Source organism: Parasteatoda tepidariorum, chromosome 11, assembly GCF_982258835.1.
Source record: "Parasteatoda tepidariorum strain Cologne lab strain chromosome 11, Ptep-v5.0, whole genome shotgun sequence".
Lineage (NCBI taxonomy): Eukaryota > Metazoa > Arthropoda > Arachnida > Araneae > Theridiidae > Parasteatoda > Parasteatoda tepidariorum.
The window spans coordinates 69,053,314-69,079,685 of record NC_141765.1 but is presented as its reverse complement, the minus strand read 5'-3'; the positions used below and the strand labels follow the sequence as shown (position 1 = coordinate 69,079,685).

Genomic DNA, 26,372 nt, shown 5'->3' with positions numbered 1-26,372 from the left:
TTTTTTTTTTTACTGAAAATAAAAAAGTTATGCTGAAAAGTATCAGTAAGCTATAAGTGAGAATAAAATTTTTTCAAAGTAAAAAGATAAATCAGGCTACATAAAATTTAATAATGGAATAAATATTCAGTGAGAGAGAGATAGTTAGTATGAGAAACAGTTTGCATGAATTACACATTTAAGCTAAAACTAGAATATTTGTGTTACACACATTATGAATAAAGAGATACTCATTTAAGTAGCATGAAAACTGAGAGTCGGCTCCCTAGAGGTAAATAGAGTCCATTGTTCACATTTTTTCACAATATGAAATTATGTATAAAGTTAAACTCTTTATATAACATTATTTGTCCTCTTTTTACATTGCTTGCCATCATACACAAGTAGCAAAAAGTTAAATGTTTTACTAGGATACAGTATTGTAATGTAGTCAATTAAAATTGCATAAATTTTTTTTAATATGGTTTTAATTAGGTATACTACATTAATAAAAGAATTTTACAACAGAAATTTGAATTTTTAATATGAAAGATATGCCATAAAACATGGTAAAAACTATTTAAAAGCAATAATTAATATAGATACACATTTAAACATTTAACAAAAAATTTTACTAGTAAATGAAAAGTTTCAGATAAGTGAAATAGACTGTGGTTGCTTTAAGATTTTGCTATTTTTGAAAGCTTAGACATTTTATAAAACAAAATTTTAAAGTATATAATTATAATCAAATTAACATATAAAAAACAAGTCTCACTGGTTTTTTAGTAGTTCTTAACACTAGGCCTGGAACTCTAACAAACAAAGCTCGTAGCAATGATGATTTACCAACATTACTTCTTCCAATAAAAGTCACCTATAATTTTAAATTTGCACAATAAGACAATTTGAAAAATGTTTGTTCTAACAACAAAATATAGCTTTTGCTCAATAAATGTATTTCATTGTATGTATGTTTTTATTTAAGAACAGAAATGAGAAAATATATTTTTATATATGGACAGAAATCAGATTATTTTCAAGGTATCTATAATGAGTCTGCTTTCAATTGTGATTTTTTACAGGTTTCTATACCAATAATAGAAAATTTAGAAGTTTTCAATATAAGAATTTATCAGGCATGAAAGTGGACAAAAATAAAAAAGCTGAAATTTTACAACACAGACACTGGAAGGTGGGAGGGAGCGTTCTATGTAATACTGTGATATCAATAAGATATATAAAAACACACATTCTAACTCTGCTGTGAGACTTTTATTTTATATTAAAAGTGGAAGAAACATTTAGACAGTGAAATTTAATCTTTCCTTAAGCGATATGTAATGCTTAATAATCATAATTTTAAATTAATTACCAGTCAAACATTTTAAATTAAAACAGTAGCTAACTTCCACCTCAATATCTTCTGATAGATTGTTTCTAACAGGTTTAGTCACTTTAATTATTTTATTTAACCAATCAAACTTGAATATATTTTTTTCAGCAGTATCAATAGTAAGCACTTTGTGTTCATCTATCAAATTGACTTCCATCATTAAAATACATTCATCCAACAATACACCATATGAAAAGAACACAAGTAAACGAAAAACAAATAAATGCATGGACAAACACAGGAAAAGTTAAAAACAAGAACTAGCGAAGTCAAGAGAACTATAATGCACCGCTACGCAAATTTAATACACTTCGCACCAATGAGGAAAACCTCAGATCAAACATCGACGGCATTTTAAATTAAAACAGTAGCTAACTTCCACCTCAATATCTTCTGATAGATTGTTTCTAACAGGTTCAATCACTTTAATTATTTTATTTAACCAATCAAACTTGAATATATTTTGTTCAGCAGTATCAATAGTAAGCACTTTGTGTTCATCTATCAAATTGACTTCCATCATTAAAGTACATTCATCATACAATACACCACATGAAAAGAACACAAGTAAATGAAAAACAAATAAATGCATGGACAAACACAGGAAAAGTTAAAAACAAGAACTAGCGAAGTTAAGAGAACTATAATGCACCCCAACGCAAATTTAATACACGTCGCACCAATGAGGAAAACCTCAGATCAAATATCGACGGTCGAAACTGCTTAAAACTTAACAACCAAGAACTACATTCTTTCTGCACTACAGAAGAAATTGCGGTCGTCAAGAGAACAGCACACCTGCCGAAGCTCCATCCATTTTCTCTTGAGGACCATTCTATCTCAGGAGGCTACTGCAGGGAAAACAAATCGTCCCACACGTGGCTATCATTACGAGGAAGATGTCTGTAATAATTGGACACCCCTAAAAGACTACATTTTTGGAACATTGTCAGAAATTTAAAAAAATTTGAGTAAAAAGCGGATTTTCATTTTTTATGGAAGTCTTTCATAACTGATTTATTCAATATTTCAAAGAATTAAATGAAACTACTTATCTACACTACAAAATATTAAACCATCTTGGGAAAAACCTGTTTTTCCCGTGGTTACCATCAATAATTTTTTTCTTCATCTTCAGAAACATTTCTTAAGGCAGTATTGAAATAAGAATTTGAAAAATTGCTAAAACAGTGCCAACCTAAACATTGTAGAACATTATATAATATCTTTTAGAAACCAATATTCTGCACATTTTTGTTAGGGTCAAAAATTTTTTAATATTTCTAAAAAAAATATTTTGCTCTGATTTGTCCTTCTTTTCGTGATATTTTTCTGTTATAGAGCATTTTTGACTTCTATAATACTCAATATAACAATATTAAATGCACTGCTAATATTAAATAAATTTTCCAATATTAAAATGTACAAAAACTGTATCTTTATAACAAATTAAAAAAAAAGTCTTGCAGCAAAATTATTAACCTTCTGCTATTGCAACATTTTTTTTTCATGTTTAAGTGAGCAATATTACTCAAAAAAGATATAAATAAAAGACATTTTTTTTAAATCCTGGTGTCAATATAGAAAAGTAAAAAAAAAAAATTTTTTTTGTTCTTACAAACTTAACCAGAAATGTTTGTTTTGTAAACATATGTAGGTAACCAACAGCTACGTTGTCTTAATTCCTAAAAGAAAAATACCTCTGCTATTTTTGGAAATTCTGTTGCTTATTTAAAAAGATTGTATCTTTACTTTTGTTGATCACAATCTATCATGCCACCTATTTTTCATCTTATAGCTAACAGACTTCATCTTATGTCCTTATGGCTAACTGAGATCAACATTCAGTGTTATCAGTGAAGTCAAAAAACCATTTCACATTACTTCATTTTTTCCTTGCATCTCGCAAAAACTTATTATGTTTTTGTAATTTTCGTTAGTTATTAACTTGTTTAGTTTTAATGATAGTTGAAGTGTAGTGCATGGAAGAGAATACAGGACTAAGGAGAAGAACAATAACATATAGCATTAAAAACGTGTAATTGCTTATTTGATTTATTATTCATTTTTTTTTCATCATCTAATCTTGTATTATAATTGTGGCAATAAATTTAATTCTTAAAAATTTTTAATAAATAATGTTACACAAAATGAATACCTATGTTAAGATCTAAAATTATGAAGGTTTAATGTATTTATTTAATTATTATTATTATTATTTTTTTTTTGTTAATCCTTTCTAAAATCTTTTTCTTAAATTATGCAGATGTTGAAACTATATTAAGTTAAATTATTTAAAGCATTAATTCTTATCAAGTTAAAGAAAAAAAAATTAAAAATTTGCACAAAATAATGTGCAAATTTTAGTTTATTAGTTTCGATTAAGTTAAGAAATTTTTTTCTCTCCTTAAGCAGACTATAAATTATAACTTTTCAGATAGGTGTTTAGTTTTGTAAATTATAACTAAGTTAATTTTTTTTCTTGCTTTATTTTTTAAAGAACATTCTATCCTAAATTTGTCTAGTCTTTTTTCATATTACTTTCCACTGATTTTATATTTGAACCACTCAGAGGCCTGCTTTGACCATAGATATTTTTTTTAATGTTTCACATATATTGATTTATAAATTAACCTAGCTTTCGGCCAATATAAAACATTTGCGCATTTATATATTGTCAGTGGTCTGGTCTTCGGACTTGATAATAAATTTTTATCTTAAATTCCAATGATATTTATTTTTGTAGATCTTTTGATTTTTGAAAACTTATTACAAGAAAAATTATTTCTTATACTTTTAATTCATTTGAACAATTGGAAAATTTTGATCTTAAAGACGCATATAGTGAAATAAGTAAAAACAGTTTTACCTAATCTAATTTTATAAACATAAATAACAAAAGATTGGTAAGATAAATCCTTTTTTACTCTTATCACTACTATATATTTTAAATGTTCAAATTATTCTTTTACAAAAAAAAAAAAAAAAATATTAAAATTATTTCTTAATAAAATTCCACAATTCTTAGTTGAGCTCTGGTTATTATCTGTATTTAAATAAAGCTGTAATAATGTTATGATATACAACAATATAATTTATAAACATGATTTTAATTTTTAATTAATGGTTATTGGTTCATATTGAAAATCTAATAGATATATTAGTTTTCTAAGTTTTTAACAGTGAAAAGATTTGCCTCACCTGGTTATGTGTATAATTAGTTTTAGAATTACAATTTAGGTGATAGCTTATATGATATCCCTTGTCCAATGGTTTGTTACTTGCTGATATGCAGAGACACTACCCTACAATAATGGAAGAGAAGCTGAGTTTTTGACATTTTTTTTAAATTGAAATTTCTCAAGAAATACTTAAAGGATTATTTTATAACTTTAGAGATGTTTAGTTCATGTGATTTTTCATACTTAGCAATAAGACTTGAAGTTTTCAGGGGTTTGGAAGTCCTACAATAAATTATGAAAGAAAACAAGTAGTTTTGAACTCCCTCAAGCAAAAATCTTGTATTTTTTTTAGCTTACTTCATTTGTTATTTTTAATAGCTGTAAAAAATGTCAAACATATTTATGGGGTTAAGAACATTTAAAAAAAAAAAAAAAGAAATTTTTTTTTTGCTATAAATTTATAAATATTCAATGAAATCAAACAATATTCTTGGAGCAATTTAAAATTAATTACAAAATTATTTATTAAAAATTTAAAAAAATCATTACAAATCACCATATAAGCAATTAAGGTATTTCTTTCAAAAAGTACAAAAACTACATAGAAAATTGCTTGAAACTTTTTATATTTTTAAGATATTCAATTCAAACTCTTTTCATTAGTTGCAAATACGATTCACTAAAAATGTAAGGAAAATTTTTTTAAATTTTTTTTTCTATGCATGCACACTATAAAAGAATTACCTTAATTACTTAAATCTTAAGCAGTTTTTAATGATTTTTTTAAATTTTAAATAAATAATTTTGTAATTAATTTTAAACTGCTCCATAAATATTGCTAGATTCCATTGAATATTTATAAAGTTATATATATATATATATATAAACGTAAGGCAAAAAAAAAAGTTTTCATAAAATTGTCCATATCTCCATAAATATTAAATCCAGGTTTACGAAATTTTATGCAATAATTTCAATTAACAACATAAGTAATCAATACAAGTTACAAGCTTATTGCTTGATTTTCTGGCAAACTTGTTTTCTAATATATTGTCTTTCCTAATATATTGTCGGACTCCCAAAGCTCTGAAAGCTTTAAATCTTATTGCTAAGTATGAAAACTTGTATGCAATTAATTAATACTTTAAGTATTTCTTCAGAAATTTTAAAAACTTAAAGCCTCTCCTCCATTATTGTAGGGTAGTGTAAATATAAATGTATATTATATTATAATTATTTGCTGTAATATGGAAATAATACATATTCTAATCTGTCATAAATAATAAACCATTATGTCTGTAAATAAATAAACATGTGTTAATAGTATTTACCAGGTTTTTTTCATGGTTTTAGCAGGAAAATCTCAACCCTAGTTGAGTGGAGGGAGTAATAATATATACAGAGATGAGAGCAGTCAGAAAGTAAAAAAGAGGAAATCCAAGAATGAATATATATATATATATATATATATACAAAAATTTGACAAAAAAAGTGCGATTTTCAAACTTGTAAGCCATGTGATAATAAATCTTGATGATTAATTTTAATATTGTATGAACATATGAATCGCATGCATGATTTTAAATTGAGAGAATATGAATCCCGATATGAGGCTTTTAAATCACATGAATATGAAACTCTATATCGAATTTTAAAAAATGCGAAAATACAAATCATGATGCGTAAATTTAGATCATGTAAATAGGAATCACAATGCATAATTTTTGAATCGCGCAAATACAAATCACAATGTCTAATTTTTAAAGCATGTATAAATACAAAAATCGATGTTTGACATTACATCGCTCGCTTGAATATGAATCGCTACTTAGGGCTTTAACAGTGCGTAAATACAAATTGTAATATTGGATTTTTAAATCTCGTAAATAAGAATCATAATGTACAATGCTTAAATAAAAATCGCAATGCGCAACTTTTAAATCAGATAAATACGAAAATTGATGATTAATATTAAAATCGCGTGAATAAGAATCGAGATATTTGCAGAGTCTGGACTTTGGATCTCTAAAAGGCTTGTTTGTATTGTTTTTGTTCAGACATATTAAATAAAAATTTACAAGATTAATTGAATGAGCAAATAAATATTTTCACTGCAAATCCATCTCTAATTTTTTTCGTTGTTTGCTTTCACGCCAGACAACAGGTTCACAACGTCTGAATTTCGAAAATACGAGCCATCAGGCAGATGAATAAAAAATCTTATTTTCTTTATCGCAAGGAAATGATTTTTAGAGAAGCTTCAGAGGGAGGAATGAGGACTTCAATAGCGAAAAATGCAGAAAAATCTCATCCCTGTATAAAGGTCAACCAGTTTTATCCCAAGGAAATGATTTTTAGAGAAGCTTCAGGGGGAGGAATGAGGACTTCAATACTTTTGCTCCACGGAAAATTAAATACCTCATAAAATATTTTACTAGCGGAAAAAATATGAAAAAAAGTGGAAATCCGTGAATGCGAGGAAGAATCAGATCCCCGTACATATAAATACGAAGTCTATATGGAAAAGAACTTTAAATTGTGATGAGTTTAATTAAAAAAAAATCTGCAAACAAGCACAGACCACAACACCATAAAATGCAACCCCAAAAATTTCTCTCTTTTTTTTTATTTGACCTCTATTTCACTGAACGATCATCTCTCCTTTTTATAAAATTTCCGAGTAGAGTTGTAGTATGTGCCCACAATAAGGTTGGATAGATGAGAATGGCACCATAAAATGCAACCCCAAAAATTTCTCTCTTTTTTTTTATTTGACCTCTATTTCACTGAACGATCATCTCTCCTTTTTATAAAATTTCCGAGTAGAGTTGTAGTATGTGCCCACAATAAGGTTGGATAGATGAGAATGGCACCTTAGAGTGACTAGAAAGAACATGGGACCAAAGAAAAAGCGCCCATTCTTAGTTCATAAAACTGATTAAATGAAGGATAACTGTAGCGAATTGCAATTAAAGATGCCTGAGGGCGCTGGGCTCATGTGCAAGAAGAGTTCATGGGTTCGATCCTCGGCGGCCAAAAACTCCCCATGTAGTAAAATGGTGACTGATGCACGCTAAATCTCTTGAGTCACAAAATCCTCCATGTTCCCATAACAAATCATATCTCTGGGGGCACTGATCAAGGAGTTTCCTTGTCTTCTGGATTGGTTCAAGACAACGGATATATATATATAAAAAACATATCTGCTTCCACTAAACAAACCCCTAACAAATCCACAAAACAAGCTGCCAAAGGATTGGCTAAGATCTAAATGGATGAATTGGATAGATGAAGACATCCCAAGTGAGGATGATGCATTACATCCAGACACTCCAATCACAGAATAGGAATTTACTAAACTTCATGGAAAATCTGATTTATACAGGTGCTTTATTTCGTTTGTTCTTGTATTGTCATTCACCTAAACATGGGTAAGCAAGAAGACTAAAAAATAATAGTATTTCTTTCCAATTGTCCTTTTTATATGTTTCTATTTTAATTGTTTAATTTAAGCATTTGGTTTTCAACTATTATTTTATGAATTTCTATGCTTTATATGTATGTTTCATAATATTTACTGATTATTGCTAATGTGCGACAAAGGGAGAAGTATTTCTGGAGTTTTCCAGGAAGTGGATCCAATTTAAAAGTAGACCCTCACTTAAGTTTTAGAAAAAAAATTTAAAAATTCTCAGCTTACATTTGGAAATATACAGTAACTTTTTGATACTACAATAACTTTAATTTGTTTAAATTTAAGATATTTTTATAATACTTATTTACAAACAATGGTATAGATTCCATTTTATTCAGTTTCGTCTGGGTTTTTTTCCTTCTAGTTTTTATAAATGCTTAGTAAGAAATAGGTTTTATCTGGCCAAAATACTAACCCCACTTGAAACCTAATCTTGACACAATTGGGTGTTTAATCTTGCTTAGATTTTTGTGAAGCGATAAAGCGGTGGGAGGGGATAGCATTATTTCTGGACTAATATAGCAAGAAACAAATTAAAACACAAAATAAAACTTTTGAAAGAGTTGTACAAAATTATTTATAACATAGAGAGCCTACCTCAGGTAAATTAGGCTGAGGGAATGTTTCAATTTGAGATGTAGAAGCAAAATGCTTGATTTCATGTCCTTTCTCTGGCATAAAAAGTTTCTGTGCGATTTTCATATCTTGAATACTTGGGTTGAAAGGAGTTTCATTTTCTTTAAATAAGGGAGTTTCAATAAACTGTTGTAATTCTATACAAGGATTTTTAAATCTAGGATCAATTTTTTTAGCACCAGCATATGTAGACATCCATTTCTTGTGAAAGGTGTGAAGGTAACGCAACTTCTGCATAATCTAAAAGTATAGATAATATCAAACAAAAGTTTATACAGTATCCATTATATCAGCAGCTTAAGTAAACTTTAACCTCAGCAAAAAAAAAAATGTTTTCTCACTAAACAAGTACAAAAAGTATGAAAACAAAATGCACTTTTCATAAAATTTTAGAATTAAAAAGACACATTTAAAATTTTCAACAAATAAAATGGTAAACCTTTCAAACAAAGTTTGTCAAAATGCACCCAGGCACATTGCTTATTTTACACATTAGATTTGAGTTTCACTCCTAAAAATTTTTTACAGAGAGTAAAAATACTCCCAGCAATTCTTTTTAAAAAATTATTATTTTTTACTAGCTGAGACATAAAATTCTTTCCTAAATCCCAATTATTTATTCTAAATCCCCCCCCCCCTAATATCCAAATTATTCATCCTAAATCTGTGAAGACAATACTTTTATATATGAAAACTCTTCATATATCCTAAATTCAGGACATTGATTGTCATTTCTCAAGAGTGTCAATAAGTGCAATTGTACAGGAAAGAGGGTTTGCAACACAGAATGAAATAAAATTTTAACAAAAACATGCTATGTTTGGGGATAAGCATTTGGATGATCTTTTCAGGTTGTCTTGGGATCGATCCTCCCTTACATGCCAGCAAGGTGTTAATTTTGGCAAGAATTTTGGGAACACTGTAAAGTTGTGAGAAAAAAAAAGTGCATAAAAAAGTTAATGCAAAATATTTTATGTAAATAAAGCCTCAATAATTCGGCATCACAGGACTTGCACATTACTGAATTACTGGTTTTTAAGGAATATGGATAAAATACGAAAAAAAAAAAAAAAAAACTACAGAAAATTTGAAAAAGTAAAAGTAAGAAATTATCGTTGGCAAATACATATAGTACAAGAAAATCATTCAAGCAAGAAATTATACCGTAAGTTTAATGTTGCTACTCTTTAACTGTACAATGTGCCAGAAAAAAATTTAGGAAAACATAAAATTTTTCTATAAATCCTAAAATAGGGCATAATTTTTTTAAAATAATTTTACTGAAAACATAAAAAATAGATGGAAAATGATACAACTGAAAATGAAAACAATACCTAGAAGCAGAAAAAAAATGAATAATCACATTTTTACCAATTTCAACTGCCACAAAAGTTTAGACACAAATGATTATATACATAATCAGAGAAGACAAAATTTAAATAATTGATTTGACATTCCTTTTTTCAAAATCAACTGAAATACACAATTTTCCATTAAAATGAAAAGATTTTGCAAATTTTTTAAATCAATATTAAACCATGTGGTTTTTCAAGGCTTTTTTCGATTCCAGCATTGATGAGTACTGCTTTCTGTTCTTATATACAGCTATTAATATACCACAAATGCTTTCTATGGATTTAGATCAGAAAACAATGATGGGGGTGGTATTTTATAACTGCTGTTAATATCTCTATGCCATTATTTTATAGATGTAGATTTATTTATGTTGGCATCGTCTGGCTGGAAAACTTCAACCCATTTAATATACATCTAAAAGGTAGCTAAATAGCTGAGAGTTTTGATTGTCAACTGAGTTTCAATAATGCTCAAAAATGTTAAACTGGTTTGGTCATGGAATTCAGAAGAGCTCCAAATCATAGGTAAAGTCTCATAATGTCTGCTAAATACATTTCTTCAGATCTTTCTTACGTTATGCCAAAAATAACTATTGCCACCCACCTGGAACAACTAATTTACATTTTTCTTTGTGCCAAACAGCACATTAATCCATTCAAAGCTATATAACATATACTTGAAGGCTCAATCTAATCTCGGTAGTTTATGATGTAAAGACAAGAAATTTGGGTCATCTTGCGCTTTTTGATGTATCCAGAGCTATTGCTATTTTCTGAGTTTGTCTATGAATAAGATCTTTTAAAATAATATGGCTTATTTGATTTTTTCTATATTCTAAGTCTTATTTCATAATTTTTCTCATCGTAATTATGGTTTGCAATCTTTACCATGGACTGAAATTCTTTATATACACTGCTATTGAAGTCTTAATTTCAAATTTTAACCTCAGAATTCCAGAAATTTATTTGTGTATGAATTGCTTTAACCTTGGCACTGTTAATGGAATTCAAACATAATCCAAAGGATTCATAATGGCAGCTAAAAATTTAAAAATCTTTTAAGTGTAACTTGTTGAGAATCTGCATCTATATAATCTTGTATCTAAACTTTTGGGGCAAGTAAAATTTGAATTTTATCATTTCCACCACCCTATAATTTTTTAGTTATTGCTTTTCTTTTACTTTGAATCTTCTAATATCTGTTTATTACACTTACAGTAAAATAATTAGGGAAAAATCTGCATTATTTTGAAAATAATAGAAGAATTCCAAATGTGCCTAAACTCTTGTGGCAAACTTTATATTTATCACTAATTGAGTGATACATAACTACTATCAAATTATATAATCTCCGTTTTGTCATCCCTGCCATTTGTCTGTCTGACATTATGTGTTTAGGTTCTAAGAAATTTTACTGTTTGTAATTTTATCACAAAGGATGTCTTTCATTTATAAAACTGTTTTAATGCTTAATAATTCGGAAAGATTTCGGAAAGTGCAAGTCCTTGGATTCAGGACATCCAAATTTCTGTATCGTTTTTACATTAAGTACATCCCAATTTAATATAGTATAAACCTCCCATATTGAAGATATGCAAAAAAAATTAATTATTTTGTGATTAGAAAAACAATAATTAGTGAGTAATTTAGAAATAATTCAACAATGAATTAAATCTAAAATTTCCGTATGAGTTGTCCCTAAAAGTCTAAAATGAAGTGATCTTTTCCAAAGTTAATAAAAGACAGAATCCTCCTTTTCACTTGCAAGCAGATATAATACCGATTTGTTCACTAAAAATAACAATGGGATAAGATAAAATAAGTATTATTAATATATTTTTGTTTTCTATGTAATTGTTGTTGTCTAGAAGCCAAATTTTGGATAAGTCCTCATAACAGGAGCTATTTAACATATGCTGTATTAATGTTAAAACATGTGTTAGAAAACTTTTAAGGTGTGTTGAAAGGGATACAAGCAAAGTGTTGAATGATCAATCACAAAATAATCAGGGTACTATTATATTTGAAAGATAAAAGAGGTTGTTGCAAACTTCAGGAATCCTGTTGGGTCAAAATTCAAATATTTACAAAATAACAAGCATTGAAGGAAGTTTACTTAAGATAAAAAAATTTTTTTGAAGTGATATTGATTTTAAAAAATAATTCTAATAGCAGTAATTTCTGGTAGATTCACTATAGATTTAATCAAAAATGAATGTTTACAAAAAATGTTCGAAAATAGCGGACCAATGTCAATTTGATCATAAAATGGTAAATTTTCTCATTTTTAACTAATATTTTTTAATAAAAAAAAGGGGGTAAGTCAAGCTTTTGATTGACGATAGACTGCATGGCGTCAAATCTGAGTGTATAACAAAATCCAATTTACAGCTTCAGAATAATTAAATATCAGTTTTATTCTGGGGATTCAAAAAAAAAATGTGCTCCTGGCTAAAAAAAAATCATGTGAAGCTAAAAAAAAGAAAAGACAATGAGGAAAAGACACAAAACTCGAATGGAAATTTAAACTATCATCAGCAAGAGATTGTTCTTGGGAGTGGATGAAGACTGTTTGTCAAGAGGAAAAGAAAAAAAAAAATTCTGGCTGTTCTCATTGATAAGGCCATCAAAGCCACAAGTTTAGCATATCATGTTTTTCTTCCATCTACATTTCGTGAGATTTGTTCTCAGGAGTGAATGAATAGGCAAACAACGCTAGTCGAGAAAAGAGCTCTTGCCATTCTTATTGATGAGGTCACCAGCATCACATGATCAACTTAAAGTGTTTTGCTTCTATTCCTATACTTTCAACTGTAGCCTTTTAGCAGTTTAAACTTTTCTTTTTACACTAAGATTTTAAAGCTTCTAAAGTTCTACGAGGGATTTTCAGCACACACATTTTATATTAGGAAATCTTTAAGTTCACTTTCAAATGTGATGCGCCACTACCAAAGTTTGTTCAGTTTTCTTTCTTTTTTGTGCTTAAAATGCCTGATTTCTCTTCAATAGTGACTAAAATTGAAAGAGCAGTGTGTATGGTGGAGTGGCCTATGCGATGATAATCGAAAATTTTAAATGTTTTTTACGGGTATGGCATGCACGACGGTGTAACCTTTTTACCAAAAATTACTGTATACAAAATCATGTTGACTTTTGTTTCAATGATAGACTGAATCTAAAAGTATGAAATGATAATTGAAAACTCTAGATTGAAATAACAACAGGGCATAATTTATAACATATTCAGTATTATTTAACACCATTAGAAAGTAAAAATGTAATAGGACTTGCCATTATAAAGCCAGCAACAAAGACAGTTTGTTACTATCTGAAACAGTATATCATTTTGTTACTTTATTCAATTGAGGTTAATAAAGTTAATTTTTTTGTTGGGAAAAGGAGCTATATTATTGATATTAAAAGTATTTAATTAGAGATCATTCAAATTAAACTATATTCAAATAAAGTAGACAAAAATATTACGCTTCTTCATACTTACTAATAATATTATGATATTTTCATCTATTAAGAATATCACAGAATGAATATCACAAGTTTTGTTTATATGATGCAGAAAAGATCTGAAAAAGACAAATTTTTAAAAAAAATTATAAGAATTTTTTTTTGTTCAATATTGCAGTTTGAAAAGTAAATTAAAGTGATAAAAAATAAAACAAATATTCCCAACTACTGAACTACTACTTCCAGAATATTTCACTGCAATTAAATTAGAGTAACTATGCTTTTCTGAAGTCAGGTAATTACTTATATGAAGTAACCAAGATAAACTCTTGCAGTAGAGTATTAATATTGATGTAAAATGTAATAAAAGTATAATAGTAATCCTATATTATAATGGCCATAAATGTTACTTGGTAATTTATGAGAAGTAAACTCATAAATTAGTTTAGGCTAGTTTTCTCTTTTCGAAACATGAATATGAAAGCTTAGTTGTTAATGCCAGAAACAACTGCATAAAATTTTTGCTCTCTTAATACAATTTTAGTAGTTCTGGGGCAACAGACCACCAATGATTTTTAATATTATTGATGCGAAATTAAGTTCTACATGAAGGTCAATAAACTTTTATACAGACTTTAACTTTCAAAACCGGCCTGTGCAGGGGCAGGGGAACTGGCCTTGCATCAGAAAGGTTCTGGGTTCGAATCTCGGGCAAGCATGGATGTTCTTTCCTTCTCTGTACTATTTTTCCTTACTGTGGGAGAAACATTGGCTCCCCTAATATGGTGTCGATAAAAGAGCGGCCAACAAATTTGCCCTTCAGATGCCTGTATGACGAAAGGTTATTCTACAGGTGGACATTGGGAAAAAATCTTTAGGAGATTTATGAGATTGACTGAATTACTCTAAAATTGAGGAAATTACTTTAAAAGTAAGCTTGAAAAGAAAACTTTTACAAAACAGAAATAAAAGAAATTATGCAAATTTTTTAAAAAAAATTATAACTGTAGCAATTGCATTTGAACAACAATCTTGAAACATTATAAAGTATCATATTAATTAATAAACAATATATATACTTCCCTTTTCCTTTAAACTCAAGTGGAACAAAATAAATATTAAATTTATTTCTGGTAAATTGTTTCAATTCATTTAAAGATCACTAAATTCAGCTCATTATTTTTATTTTTAGTTAAATGATATAATCAACAAGGTGATACAAAAAATTTATTTGAAGTTCGAAAGTTCAAGTTTAATGAGAGATAATTTACACTGAAAAACAAAAACTTAGAGCTTAAGAAAACAGTTATTCTATAAATGCAGCAATATCAGTTTGAAAATTTTTTAATTTTTCTGTGCATTTTACCCCTGTCCTCCAAAAAAACAAACTACATCTGAAGCATTAATCTAATAGGCATTAACCTTCTTGGTTTGAGATCATTGACTTCCATTTTTTAACAAACTAGACAATTTATAGATAAATGAATTTAAGTAAAAATAATAAAAATGCTACAAAATGAATTAAAAGTAAAAAATGAAATATATTTATGATTAAAACTTACTAATAACTGTCTATGATACAACAATATTGATAAGAAATTAAAATCCATAATAACATTGCAAGAAATGATGAAAGAACACTTTGTTTTCATTTTTCAAAATATTGGAGCTTCGTTTTTGAAAACAAATAGATTTCTATTCTACATATAACCCCTAATCCATTTTTTTCCAGTTTGAACATGGAATGGTTGCAATTTGTTCAAATTAGCATAATATTGTTTAGAAATATACAGCTGAATTTTCCAATCATTCAGAAATCTTTATTATGCATAGGTTAAGTACAGAAAGGGCATAGGTAAAAAAATTAAGCTCTACCTTTATATAAGTAAAAATTTAAATGTCAAAAACTTTGGCAGCTCTAGAGAAACAAAATATGGAATTACTTTCGAGGTCAGTATTCGTAAGGATCCATCATGTATGTAATAGAATTGCCAGATAAGAATCCCAATAATATAGAAATAACTTTTAGTTTAAGATAGTTTTTCCAAACATTTTTCAAAACATATTCCATCTGAGCATTTTTGAGTCTTTGTTGTTGTCTTTGTATCATATAATGAATTTTTTACAATTAAATAATGAAATATATATTGAAAGAAACCATGATGACTATCTTTTGAGAAGACAAGACATATGTTGAATTCCTTTTTAATTAACATGTAAATTTGTTCTTTGTGTAATCACATTGGAAATCTTGGCATGGCAAATACAGTTGAATTATATAAAATGTACGTTATTCTTATTTATTTAAACATTAAAAGAACTTAATTTAGTTAAAGGCAAAGATAGAAAATATGTGACTCTGATCAATTCAATAAAATAAGTTTTTAAAACATTTAAAAGCAGAACTATTTAATAAGATTTTAAAAAATCTATTTTAAATTTCGGGTAACTAAAACGTAGGCCTAATAATAATGTTCAGGTAAAATATAAACTTAATCTTAAAGGACAGTTAACATTTTTAAATTATTGAAGAGAAATTAAAATGTAATACATTAAAAATATACACAGATAAGAACATAATTCGAAAAAAGCTGTTATAATTACGCTTACTCAGAGCAATCAAGTATCTCAATAAAAAAATTCAAATTAATTTTGAAATATATATCTACTAGATATACAATTTTTCACTTATTCAAACTCACAACTGATGTAAAATAATTGTTCTTTAACTCGTTACTAAACATTTAATTCTGCCCGTTTTAGATCCACATAATTTTTCACAGTTACAGATTAATTTCAATTTTACTACTAATCTGTCACCTGAACTAAATGTAATATTTGTGAACAATTGATTATTCCGATTTCAACGCACACTAAGCTGATTTTCAGGCTGCAATTAATTATTAATTAAGCAAATGTCTCCTTATTTTTTAAAAGAAAATTGAGAGCAAAATAATATTACCAGCCGAAAATTTCGATTCTGCGTCACCATGAGAAAACGATAAAGGCAAATTCAAAACAACTACAGGGATTGAACTTGCTGATCGCACATAATCTTATTATTTTTGTTTTATTTTTTGATGGTTTATATTTATTTTGCATAATAATAATTTCTTTCTAACACAATTACTAATTTTAAACATAAATTATGACGTAAATAGTAACTGACCAATGGCATTCGCATTGTTTTTTATCCGCGTATTTTGTTTTTGTTTTCCAAAAGAAATATGAAATTAATAATTGTATTTTTCAAATAATGACAGGCTGTAATTTGTAAGCTTCATAATTCGTAATTATTGTAGATGATTATCAGTTCACTTTCTTTAATGGAGACTGTGACAGAATTAGAAACTTCATTGCAAACTACAATTAATTTGTCATCTAGCGAAGCAGACGATAAAGATGTAACATTTCAGCCTTTGAAAAAAAAAGCATCCGGTAAATCGAAATCGACGATCACTAAAGTTCCTAAAAAAGTTCAGAGGCGTGGGCGTAAGGGCTTTGATAGGTATTTTTGTTAACATTATGATGAAATTTTAGTGTTTCATTATTTTTAGTACTAATTAACTGCAAGAAAAAGCTTTATTAGTGTTGAGATAAGAGTTTGAAGAAGTAGTGCATATTATATATTTCTTTTTTTAGATAAATTAAAATTATTTTATGAAGGAGCTAATTTTGTAGTTATGAGTTACTTTAGTTAACTTTTGTTTTTATTTGTTATTAGTAATAATGTTTTGTAAAAAAATTATCATGTTTCATCTTTATATGAATTTTTTTTATAAGACTTGAGGTTTTTATAAGATTATTTTTTTCCTGACATGTCAACAGTTAGCTTTAATCTGTAGTTTTATAGGTTTTGTTACCTTTGAGGTGTTTGAATTGTTTTATTTTAATTCTTTAATGTTAATGAATGTAAAGTAAATTCAATGGGTTTGAAAGTTTTAAATTCCAATGGATGGAAAAATTCCTGTATGCAACCCTACATACAGGATCAATGGCTTTTTCTAAAAACAATCTCAGAATATTCAGAGTTGCTTATTAAAACTTCTTGACAAATATTTTGTGTTAATAGTAAAGTGTTAATTCAATAGAAAAATCTCTCTCCATATCTTGTTCCATCCTGCATTAAACAGTAATTGTTGTTGCCTTGAGTTTGTAAGAAAATTTATTCAAGAAATTTATCTAAGAAAGGTTTTGATTGTAAAAAAGGGAAAATGATAGTTATAATAGGAAGGAATGATATAAGAATATTAAGATAATAATAAATTGAAAAAAATTTAGCAATTTTTTTAATTTGGCAAAAATGTTTTTAAAAAATAAAAATCTTTAAAGTGGTTCCATTTAAAATTTATTTTAATCATTATTTAAAGTAAATTTTGATATAATATAATATCAACTGATCAAACATTTTTAAATGTTGTATGTATTTTGATTTCAATTATTTTATTTTAAAGCTACTGCTTAAAATAATTCTCTTACTCATATGAATATTTATAAATTTCTTAAAGGTGAAAAAAAAAGCTTCCTCATGCACATGCTTAAGAGTTGAACTGTTATTCAAAATTTTGTTCCATAACTACAATTGTAAGCAGTGTTAATTTGTAGTCAAAGAATCTTAAAATAAATTTTAATTTTTGAATTTAATTAAGTTTAAAATATATCTTTATTAACTCTATGTGCAGGCTTGAGTTGCTATTATTTTGAAAAATTTTTAAAACATTTGCAAATATGATGTAAACTTACTAGGTGTGCGTAAAATGTGAAATTGATTAAATATCTCAAGAAATATGTATGAAATCTGAAAATATAAATGGGAAATATTTTCAAAAGATATATTCAGTAATACCAAATTCAACCCACAAACTGTTCTAAAACTGAGGTGAATAATGAAGCATAAAGTTGTGTTAAGTGTGATTAAAAAAATTTTTTCAAAATGTCTTACTCATATATTTTTTTTATTAAATTTGTATTACTCAAGATATTTGGTAGTTTTTTTTTTCTTCCCTGTAAACTTTGACTCCTTCAGAGTTTATTCAATGGTTTAACTATTGTGCACTTGTTATTCATAAATTTATTTATCATTAATTGCTAAAATTTAGTAATTTTTATTTTATCTTTCACATTTTACTATTTTTACCTTGCAACTATGTAAAAGAAAATATAATTTAGAAAATTATATTAGATGATCATTTAGAGACAATACCCTTCATTTCTTAATAGACTTTACAGGTTTCAAACTTTTAGAAAGATTTTTGTTTTATTATTTTTTAATGATTTTTTCCTCAATAAGTATAAAAATTTCATGAGTTCCTGAGTTGGTACCCTCCTGAAGTCGTCAGCTTTGGTTGTCATATTTATCCAATTTTTTTCTTTTTTTCATTGTCTCATTTGTTTCAATTCCTTTTGGATTCACTGCTGCTGAGCACGTTTTTCCATTGAAAGTATTATTATTTTTAATTGCTTTAAATTTTTTAATTCTTTACTTAATAAGTATAAATTATCTTATGTTTTTGAGGAATCTTTTTGTTCTTATGGAAGGTTTAATTTAATCTACAACATAAGCCTCTTGATAAGTTGTTTTTGTAAGGTTTATATGTATTTTAAAAAATAATGGAAGTGACAGCAAAATGTTTTAATTTATTTTCGGTGCAGGAATATTTCAAAATATATATAAGGACACTAATTTGTATTTTTAAATGATTTAATGAAATTTTTATGATTATGAAACTGAAAACTTTTCTCGAAACTTATTTGCAATTTTGTTATGCTTGGACGCTTATGCTCCCTAGCTGTGCTCTGGCTGGCTTTGTTGGTTACCTCCACAGACATGACATATCGGTCACTACACATTACTAAAGTTTGCTGAAAGCTGAGGGCAATTTTACTGAAACGAAGTATAAACTTATCTTTAACATCTACAAAATGACTTATTTAGAAGATATTTACAAACTGTAATGTATTGCTGCCATTTTGAAGAATTTATTGATTATAATTAGAATTTATAATATTTTAAAGAATTATTTATGTCAATTTGAATATTATTGTATTTTTGTTTTTATCCACAAATATGACTTATTACATTTAGTTCAGGCATTTTATTTAAAGTTCAATATTTTCTTATTAGAATCTTTTAAATAAATTTTTAACCATCACAGACTTCTATTTATTTAAACTAGAAATGCCCTGTATGAGGATCTTCAAAGCTAGACTTGGATTCCCAAAGTTCTTAGTTTGGTGATTAGTCTCACATGAATCAACAATTAGTGTTTCTCTATTATTCAATTTCTCTGATATGTTCTACCCGAAGCGTGTGGCCAAAGTAACACTATTGACTTCTTGATGCACTACAAAATACCAAAACAGTTATGTATTTACTGTTTTGTGCTTCTGTGCAATTCCACAAAAAGTAGAACATAGTGGTTGATTTTTTTCTTCAAATTTGAACAAAATCAGTTTAATAGTTGAGAAAATGTATTTAAAAATTTTACTTTTTTAAAATTTAGCAGCTATGTAAACGTAGTGATTCATACAGGCAGAAATTGGAAATAGCCTAAAATTTGGGACAAAATACTTTATACATAAAGAGAGACGAAATTTAAAAAAATTGAGTTTTCAATCTGATATTAATTCTAAAAATCTTTTTTTGCTGAAAGAAATTAAATAAATGCACCAATATAAACTAAATTCTCTCATAATGTACTTTTTACATTATCATCCAATCTTTTTAAAGGGAATTTAATAAAAATAATAAATTTTTTTGTAACAGGAATAACCAGAAATTTTTCTTAATATAATAGTTTAGAATAATATATAATATAGTTCTTGAAATAGTTTAGAATAAGATTTTATTTTGTAGTTTAAATAAAATGGTTAATACAAATTTGTAAATGCCTCACCTCCTTTTCAGATACGAAGAATAACCATATTTTAAATTCACTATTCTATTAAACTATTACTAAATTTACTAAGTTTTTCTTGCATAAATATAAAAGGTAGACATTATTTTATGTTGTTCATAACAAAAGTTCAATTTAAAGTAAAAACTCATAAGTAAATTTATGTGTAGCAGGACAATACATGTAACATGAGTAACCATGAAATTGTCCTAGTAAATTATGTTCCCCTGGATATGCAGCATGTCATTGAGTCAGGTGCATTACTAACTTTACGACAGATTTATTTTTTCCTATTTTATTATTCTTCCTTTTCTCCTGTCATTTTACAATTTTCTCATTTTTTTTTAACCATATTTATGATTGTTTTATGTCATTAACTTTTCTAACTTTTTCTTCTTTACCAGACATCTCAGGAAGCAAAGTTGAGGAAGTGGTTCAGGGCAGAGTATTTTATTTTGAATTTTTCTGGATTTGGGGAATGCTTTGAGGTGGCAGAGAGCAGAGCATGAATTTCTTTATAGTTTTCATTTGAGTTTTCAATTTCCTATTTATGTCATTAATGTTTAGTTTATAAATATTTAGTTACATTTAAATTTTTTTTAAAAAATTTCATTTTTCGATTACTTTTTTGGTTGTTACTTTGCATTTTTATAATCATGAATTTTATCTGGTAATGGAAAAACTTTTATTTCTTTTTTTTGAAAATCCTAAATTTTGGCAAAAAATTTTCCTGCTAGAAATATTAGATTCGCTGTTAATTTAGCTGTTTTAAATTTTAAAATAAATTTTAAGATTTTATTAATTTTCTTTTTGTATTTATGAAGATTATCTTGCAATTCAAATTTTAACTACTTTCTGACTAGCTGGAGAATACTGTTATCAAGTTTCAGTGGTTGAAAGATTGTTACAAACTGAATTCATTGCGATATTATCACCAAAAGAAGTTTAAAAGCTGACAAATTTCAATTGGAGCTATACGTTGAATGACAATGCCAATTTTAATAATTTCCTCACTCCTGTAAGAATTTATCTCAAAATACAGTTTCATCAATCAAAATTTTGCTAATTTCCCACTAGGTAGAATTAAAGTTAAACTGGAATTTGTGCCTACCATGTTGGAAGTAATATTTATCACCCTTTTTTTGCCAATTAAAATTTCAGCACTTGTCTTTAATAAACTGCCAAACACAACTGAAAATAATAAATTGTAAAAATAGTTTTTTTTTAAGTGGATTGAGACAGTGAAATAATTTTATTTTTATCACACTTGAAGCAAAAAGCATTTGTAAGCAGAAAAGGGAAAGGACTTTAATCTGTGAATAGCTTCAATGATGATTGCTGAAAGCATAGCAAAAAATAAAAGTTCTGAAGAACAAGTGCATAACAAAAGCTCAAACCTTTCAATTTAAGTGATAACTGGTTGCTAAAATTCTAAAATAATATTTGGAATTAGACAATATACTTGGCCCAATGCTAATTACATACAATATTCTGCAAAGTGTATGCTTTTATGTTGCATGAATTATTTCTAATAAGACTATCATTTAGGTTATGTCTTGTTCTAATGCAGGGGTGCACAACCTTATGACCCATGGGTGACTCACAAAGCCTTCTATCTTGTCCCCTGAGCTGTCTTAAATATTTAAAAAATATGAAAGGAATGTGGAAGATTTTTTTTTTCAGACATGAAGGTACTGTTTTAATTTACCAATTTAGAATGTGACCATTTCATTATAAAAATTCTATTTATGGAATGGGCTGAAAATTTGCAGTGAGTTTTATCTGTATTAGAGCCAAAGATTCAATATACATTTGAAACTCATTTATATCAATTTATCCAATCTAAATGTTCTATGCATGTTTCTTAATTACAACATTATATCAGTGTTGGCTCCCTGAATGTGTATATAATGTAGTTTTTGTGGCCCACTTCCCAGAAATAGATGTGCCTCTCTGTTCTAAGTCACAAATAATTTTACATAATTTTCTAAATGAATATTTTGTAGATTTAAAATAATTTTTAATTTTTTTGATTAAAATGATTTTTTTTCCTAACACTTCTACTTTATCTTATTTTTGTTAGACACACTTATTTTTTCTCGCTATTCTCTCACAAATCTAAATGTATTTTGCTATTTTTTTTTCTTTTGCCATTTTCTTAAATTTAAATATAAGCATGGGAGTTTGGGGAATCAGTTCACACACATGACTAATCATGATCCGTGGACAAATTAACTATAAATTATTTATTCTTAACAAATTTAAATATAATCTATAAACTTTTTAAGATTAATCATCCATTTATATTAATTATCATCTTTCTTAATTTTTACTATAAATATCAGGTGACAATTGTTCCTACTTTTCCTGAGAATTATAATTAATGCAGATGTTTTCCATGCATTCTATGTTTTTTTTTTTTTTTAATTTAAGGTAAGTAGTACATAATCTTAGTTTTAAAACTAGACTTTAAATCATATCTTACCTGACCCACATTGATATTAAAACTTTTCCGAACAGAATGCACAGAAATCATTTAAATACTGTAATTCATTCTCTCTCTAGAAACTAAAACTGATTTTGCATTTGGTGTACAGTTCACTGGTTTAGAGTTTTTATTTATTGAAAATTTTTTTACAGTTGAAATTTTGAAAACATAATTACTACTTAAGAATATATTAATTTATTTCAGAATTTCAAAAAATCTTGCAAAGCGGTATGATGATTTATATGGAGTTGATGAGTTCACTGAAGATGATGAACCAAAATTTTCAACTAATACAAATGAAGCAACACATCTTTTGCCAGTGGTGGAAGTATTAGACAAGTACAATTTCCAATATGAAATTAAGCCTGATGTAAGTAAACAACATGATGATATTTATTTACAAGACCAATACATGAATAAATTTTTCAAATATTATCCAGAATTCATTTGTGTGGACTTACTTTGCGAGATAGTAAATTTAGAATTGAACTTGTATCTGATTTTAAGTGCAGATTCCAATGGCCATTGTGAAATAATTGCTGCTGGTTTATTTAAATCATGTGAATCTGGTTTAGAATGGTTTTGTGATGTTTTCAAGAAACATAACTTGAATTGGCGGAAAATAAGAGTTATTATGTCCGATAAAAAAGCTAGAAATAATGAAATTTTGAAAGGCCTTTTCCCAGAAAAATTAGTTTTTATATCGTTTTTTCATTCAATGAAAGCATTGAAAAAAGATCTCTTAAATCTTGATTGTAAAATGACCGACGAAGATATTAATAAAGTTGTTAAAATTTTTGAACAAATGATATTTTCATATGATGAATCAAATTATTCAGAGTTGCTGAAACAGCTGAAATCCATGCCACCTGCTGTCAGCACTTATTTTCGGAAAACTTGGCATCAGAAAAAAGATTCATGGGTATTAAATAATCAACTGTACTCTAAAATATTTTTGAAATCTTTTAACTTTTATTTGAATGTGATGAGAAAGGTTATTAGACCTGTTATTAGCACTCTCAATTCTGTTGAAAGCGTCATAAAATCTCTTTGTTTTAGCATTGAAAAAATGAGATTGAAAAGATTCAAAAACTTCACAGCAATATTTTCTCAACCTTCAGCCCATCAACAAGCTATTACCTATAAATATTTAAAAGTGTTAACTGCCTATGCAGTTGAACTTGTTTCTGAACAAATTAATTTTTCTTTAGAAGTGAAAAACCTTAAAAAGTTGGGCTCTGGTAAATACATTTGTTCATCCGAAGATATTGTTACAATTAATACATGTTCTTGCAGCTTTTTTCAGTTGCTCCTTTTGCCATGCTCTCATATTTTCAGCTTAAGAAGATTACTTTCATTACCATTGTATGTTGAATCTATATGCTCAATACGTTGGATTTCTTCAACTTATCAAAGAACATACTGTGATCTGCAAAATATTTTTTCAATAAATTTTGAAAAAACCTATCCTGAAAAACCACTTCATTTTGACAGTTTCCAAAGATGCTTTAAAATTAGTGCTGATTTGTGGCCATTGCTGGTATTGTGTCCTGAAAATGTTTCTCGAGATCATATCTTAATGTTTCAAACTATCTTAAGAGCCTGGAAGAATGGTTTAAAAGTTAGTATTAAAACAGATGTACAAAAAGAAACCACAAATAATTCCATCATTGATTCATCGAATGATAATTGGAAGGAATTGTATGGTATTTCTTTAAAAGATATTTTGGATTCTGATAATGATTTTTCTGTTTTACCATTAAATTTATAGTAAAGTCAATGTTTATTTTAGAAAATTTCAAATTTCGTGGAGATTTTTGTTATACTTTGTTCCTCTTTAATTTTGCCGCACTATAAAATGTACAGTCTTCATCCTCAGCCATTGTTATGAAAATCTGTAGTGTGCCTATTTAACATAGTTCACAACCAAAAAAAAAATTTAAATGATGTTTTGTCTTTAAGTTTGTTTCATTTTACATATTTATAAATTAAAAATATATTTATTGCAGAAAAGCTTGTAAATTTAATTAATAAAATTTTTAATTCTTTTGATGTACATTTACAACTTTATGCACATTTAGATATTTTAAATTTATAAATAACCTAGAACTGTTTCTGAAAGCGTGCTGTTAAATTTCTTGTCTTTTACAATGCTGCGAAGTTTAGTTGGAACAAAGTACAATTGCATTTACTGTTATAAATTAAATTTTTATGATATTTGATATGAATTTATTATATATTATAAATGTATGTAATATATATTTAAGTATTTACAAAAATATTATATAACTTGTTACTATAGTTTATTTTTACATTTTTATTAAACGTTAGAGCAAGTAACTCTGAGTAGTTATTTCCTTGCAAAAAGACAACTATTATTTCTGTAAGGGAATTTTTTTAAATGCCTTACAAAAGGGCTGTAAAATATTTTTGTTAATTATGAAAAGCAAATTACATATACTTTTGAATTTTGAATCTGGACAGAATAAAATTTTTATTTTGAATGACTACATTAGAATTGTTTTTGTTTGAAAACAAATTATCAGTGTTAGGTTTGAGTACTAATTGTTGAGATTAATGTCTTATTTAAATTAAGCTTAGTTTCTGTTTAGGATAATGTAAGATTTTCATTCTTTATTATTTTTTTAATTCATTCAGAATTCATAATTTTTTATGTAATTCTGGATTATAAGCTAAAATTTATTATTTGTGATATTTAAGTATTGAAATTGTCTTGTAACAAAATGTGTGTTTATTTTCTAGAATTTATTATGTTAAATATATTTCTAATGATCTTTTTTAATTATTTTATGAAGACTTAATCTAAGTATTGATTTTTTGATTGAATGATTGAAAATGTTAGTTTCTTTTTGATATAGTTTCACTAAAACAACAGATTAAATTTTATATTTATGATGTAATTTTTTATTTATTTTTAATTTCACTGCCTTTAAATAAGTTCTCTAGAGCAAAAGCATTTTTTAATAAAGAAAGGTTATGTATATATATTATATTATGTATATATATAATATTATGTAAAATGATTAATTAAAGATACACTTAGTTGTTACTTTTAATTAAAAAAAATTACCATCTTTTATGTTTTATTGACTTTGATAATGTGACATGTATATTCTATTAAATAGTACTATGCCAACTTACAGGTTTCTTTAAAATGTTTGATGAAAATATACTTAGCAATAATTTTTCTCATGCTATTTTTATAGATTTCAGTGTTTTTTTATTAGAAAAAAAAGCTTTTGATTTCATTTTTTAGTTAATTAACATATTTTTGATAGAGGGATTATTTTGGCAATCAACGCATTTAATTGATTTTTTCCAATTTTTTTATCAATGTTTTTGTGTTAAATCAAGATTTTTGCTGCACATTGTGCTTGACTTTTTAAACCTTTATTTTTGAAGAATAGGGAAATCCCATTTATAATCTCACAATTGTATAATATGACACATACCTCAATGACACTGAAGTGTATCGAGGCAAA

General features: G+C 26.9%; 2 protein-coding genes across 5 annotated transcripts in view; one reads left to right on the top strand and one right to left on the bottom strand.

Moving 5' to 3' along the window:
• Positions 1-16,236, bottom strand: part of LOC107456901 (GTP-binding protein 8) — a 54,069-nt gene extending 37,833 nt beyond the window's left edge. The window contains exons 1-4 of one of the 3 annotated variants that reach the window (XM_016074875.5): positions 16,096-16,236; positions 13,523-13,604; positions 8,630-8,908; positions 758-856 (exon numbers count right to left, since the gene is read on the bottom strand). In XM_016074875.5, coding sequence (XP_015930361.1) covers positions 758-856; positions 8,630-8,905 — 375 coding nt within the window. In that variant the 5' untranslated portion in view covers positions 8,906-8,908; positions 13,523-13,604; positions 16,096-16,236. Of the gene's footprint in view, positions 1-757; positions 857-8,629; positions 8,909-13,522; positions 13,605-16,089 lie in introns of all 3 variants that reach the window. The other 2 variants (XM_016074877.5, XM_043040069.3) reach the window with 2 other exon arrangements.
• Positions 16,237-16,505: 269 nt separating this feature from the next.
• LOC107456900 (uncharacterized) lies at positions 16,506-25,790 on the top strand. Of its 2 annotated transcripts, none has more exons than XM_016074874.4 (2): positions 16,506-16,993; positions 23,074-25,790. In XM_016074874.4, the coding sequence occupies exons 1-2, from the start codon at positions 16,788-16,790 to the stop codon at positions 24,638-24,640; spliced, it is 1,773 nt and encodes a 590-aa protein (XP_015930360.1). In that variant the 5' UTR covers positions 16,506-16,787; the 3' UTR covers positions 24,641-25,790. The 2 variants fall into 2 exon arrangements, with proteins under 2 accessions (XP_015930360.1, XP_042896002.1); XM_043040068.3 differs by lacking the exon at positions 16,506-16,993 and adding an exon at positions 21,249-21,399.
• Positions 25,791-26,372: the final 582 nt, after the last annotated feature.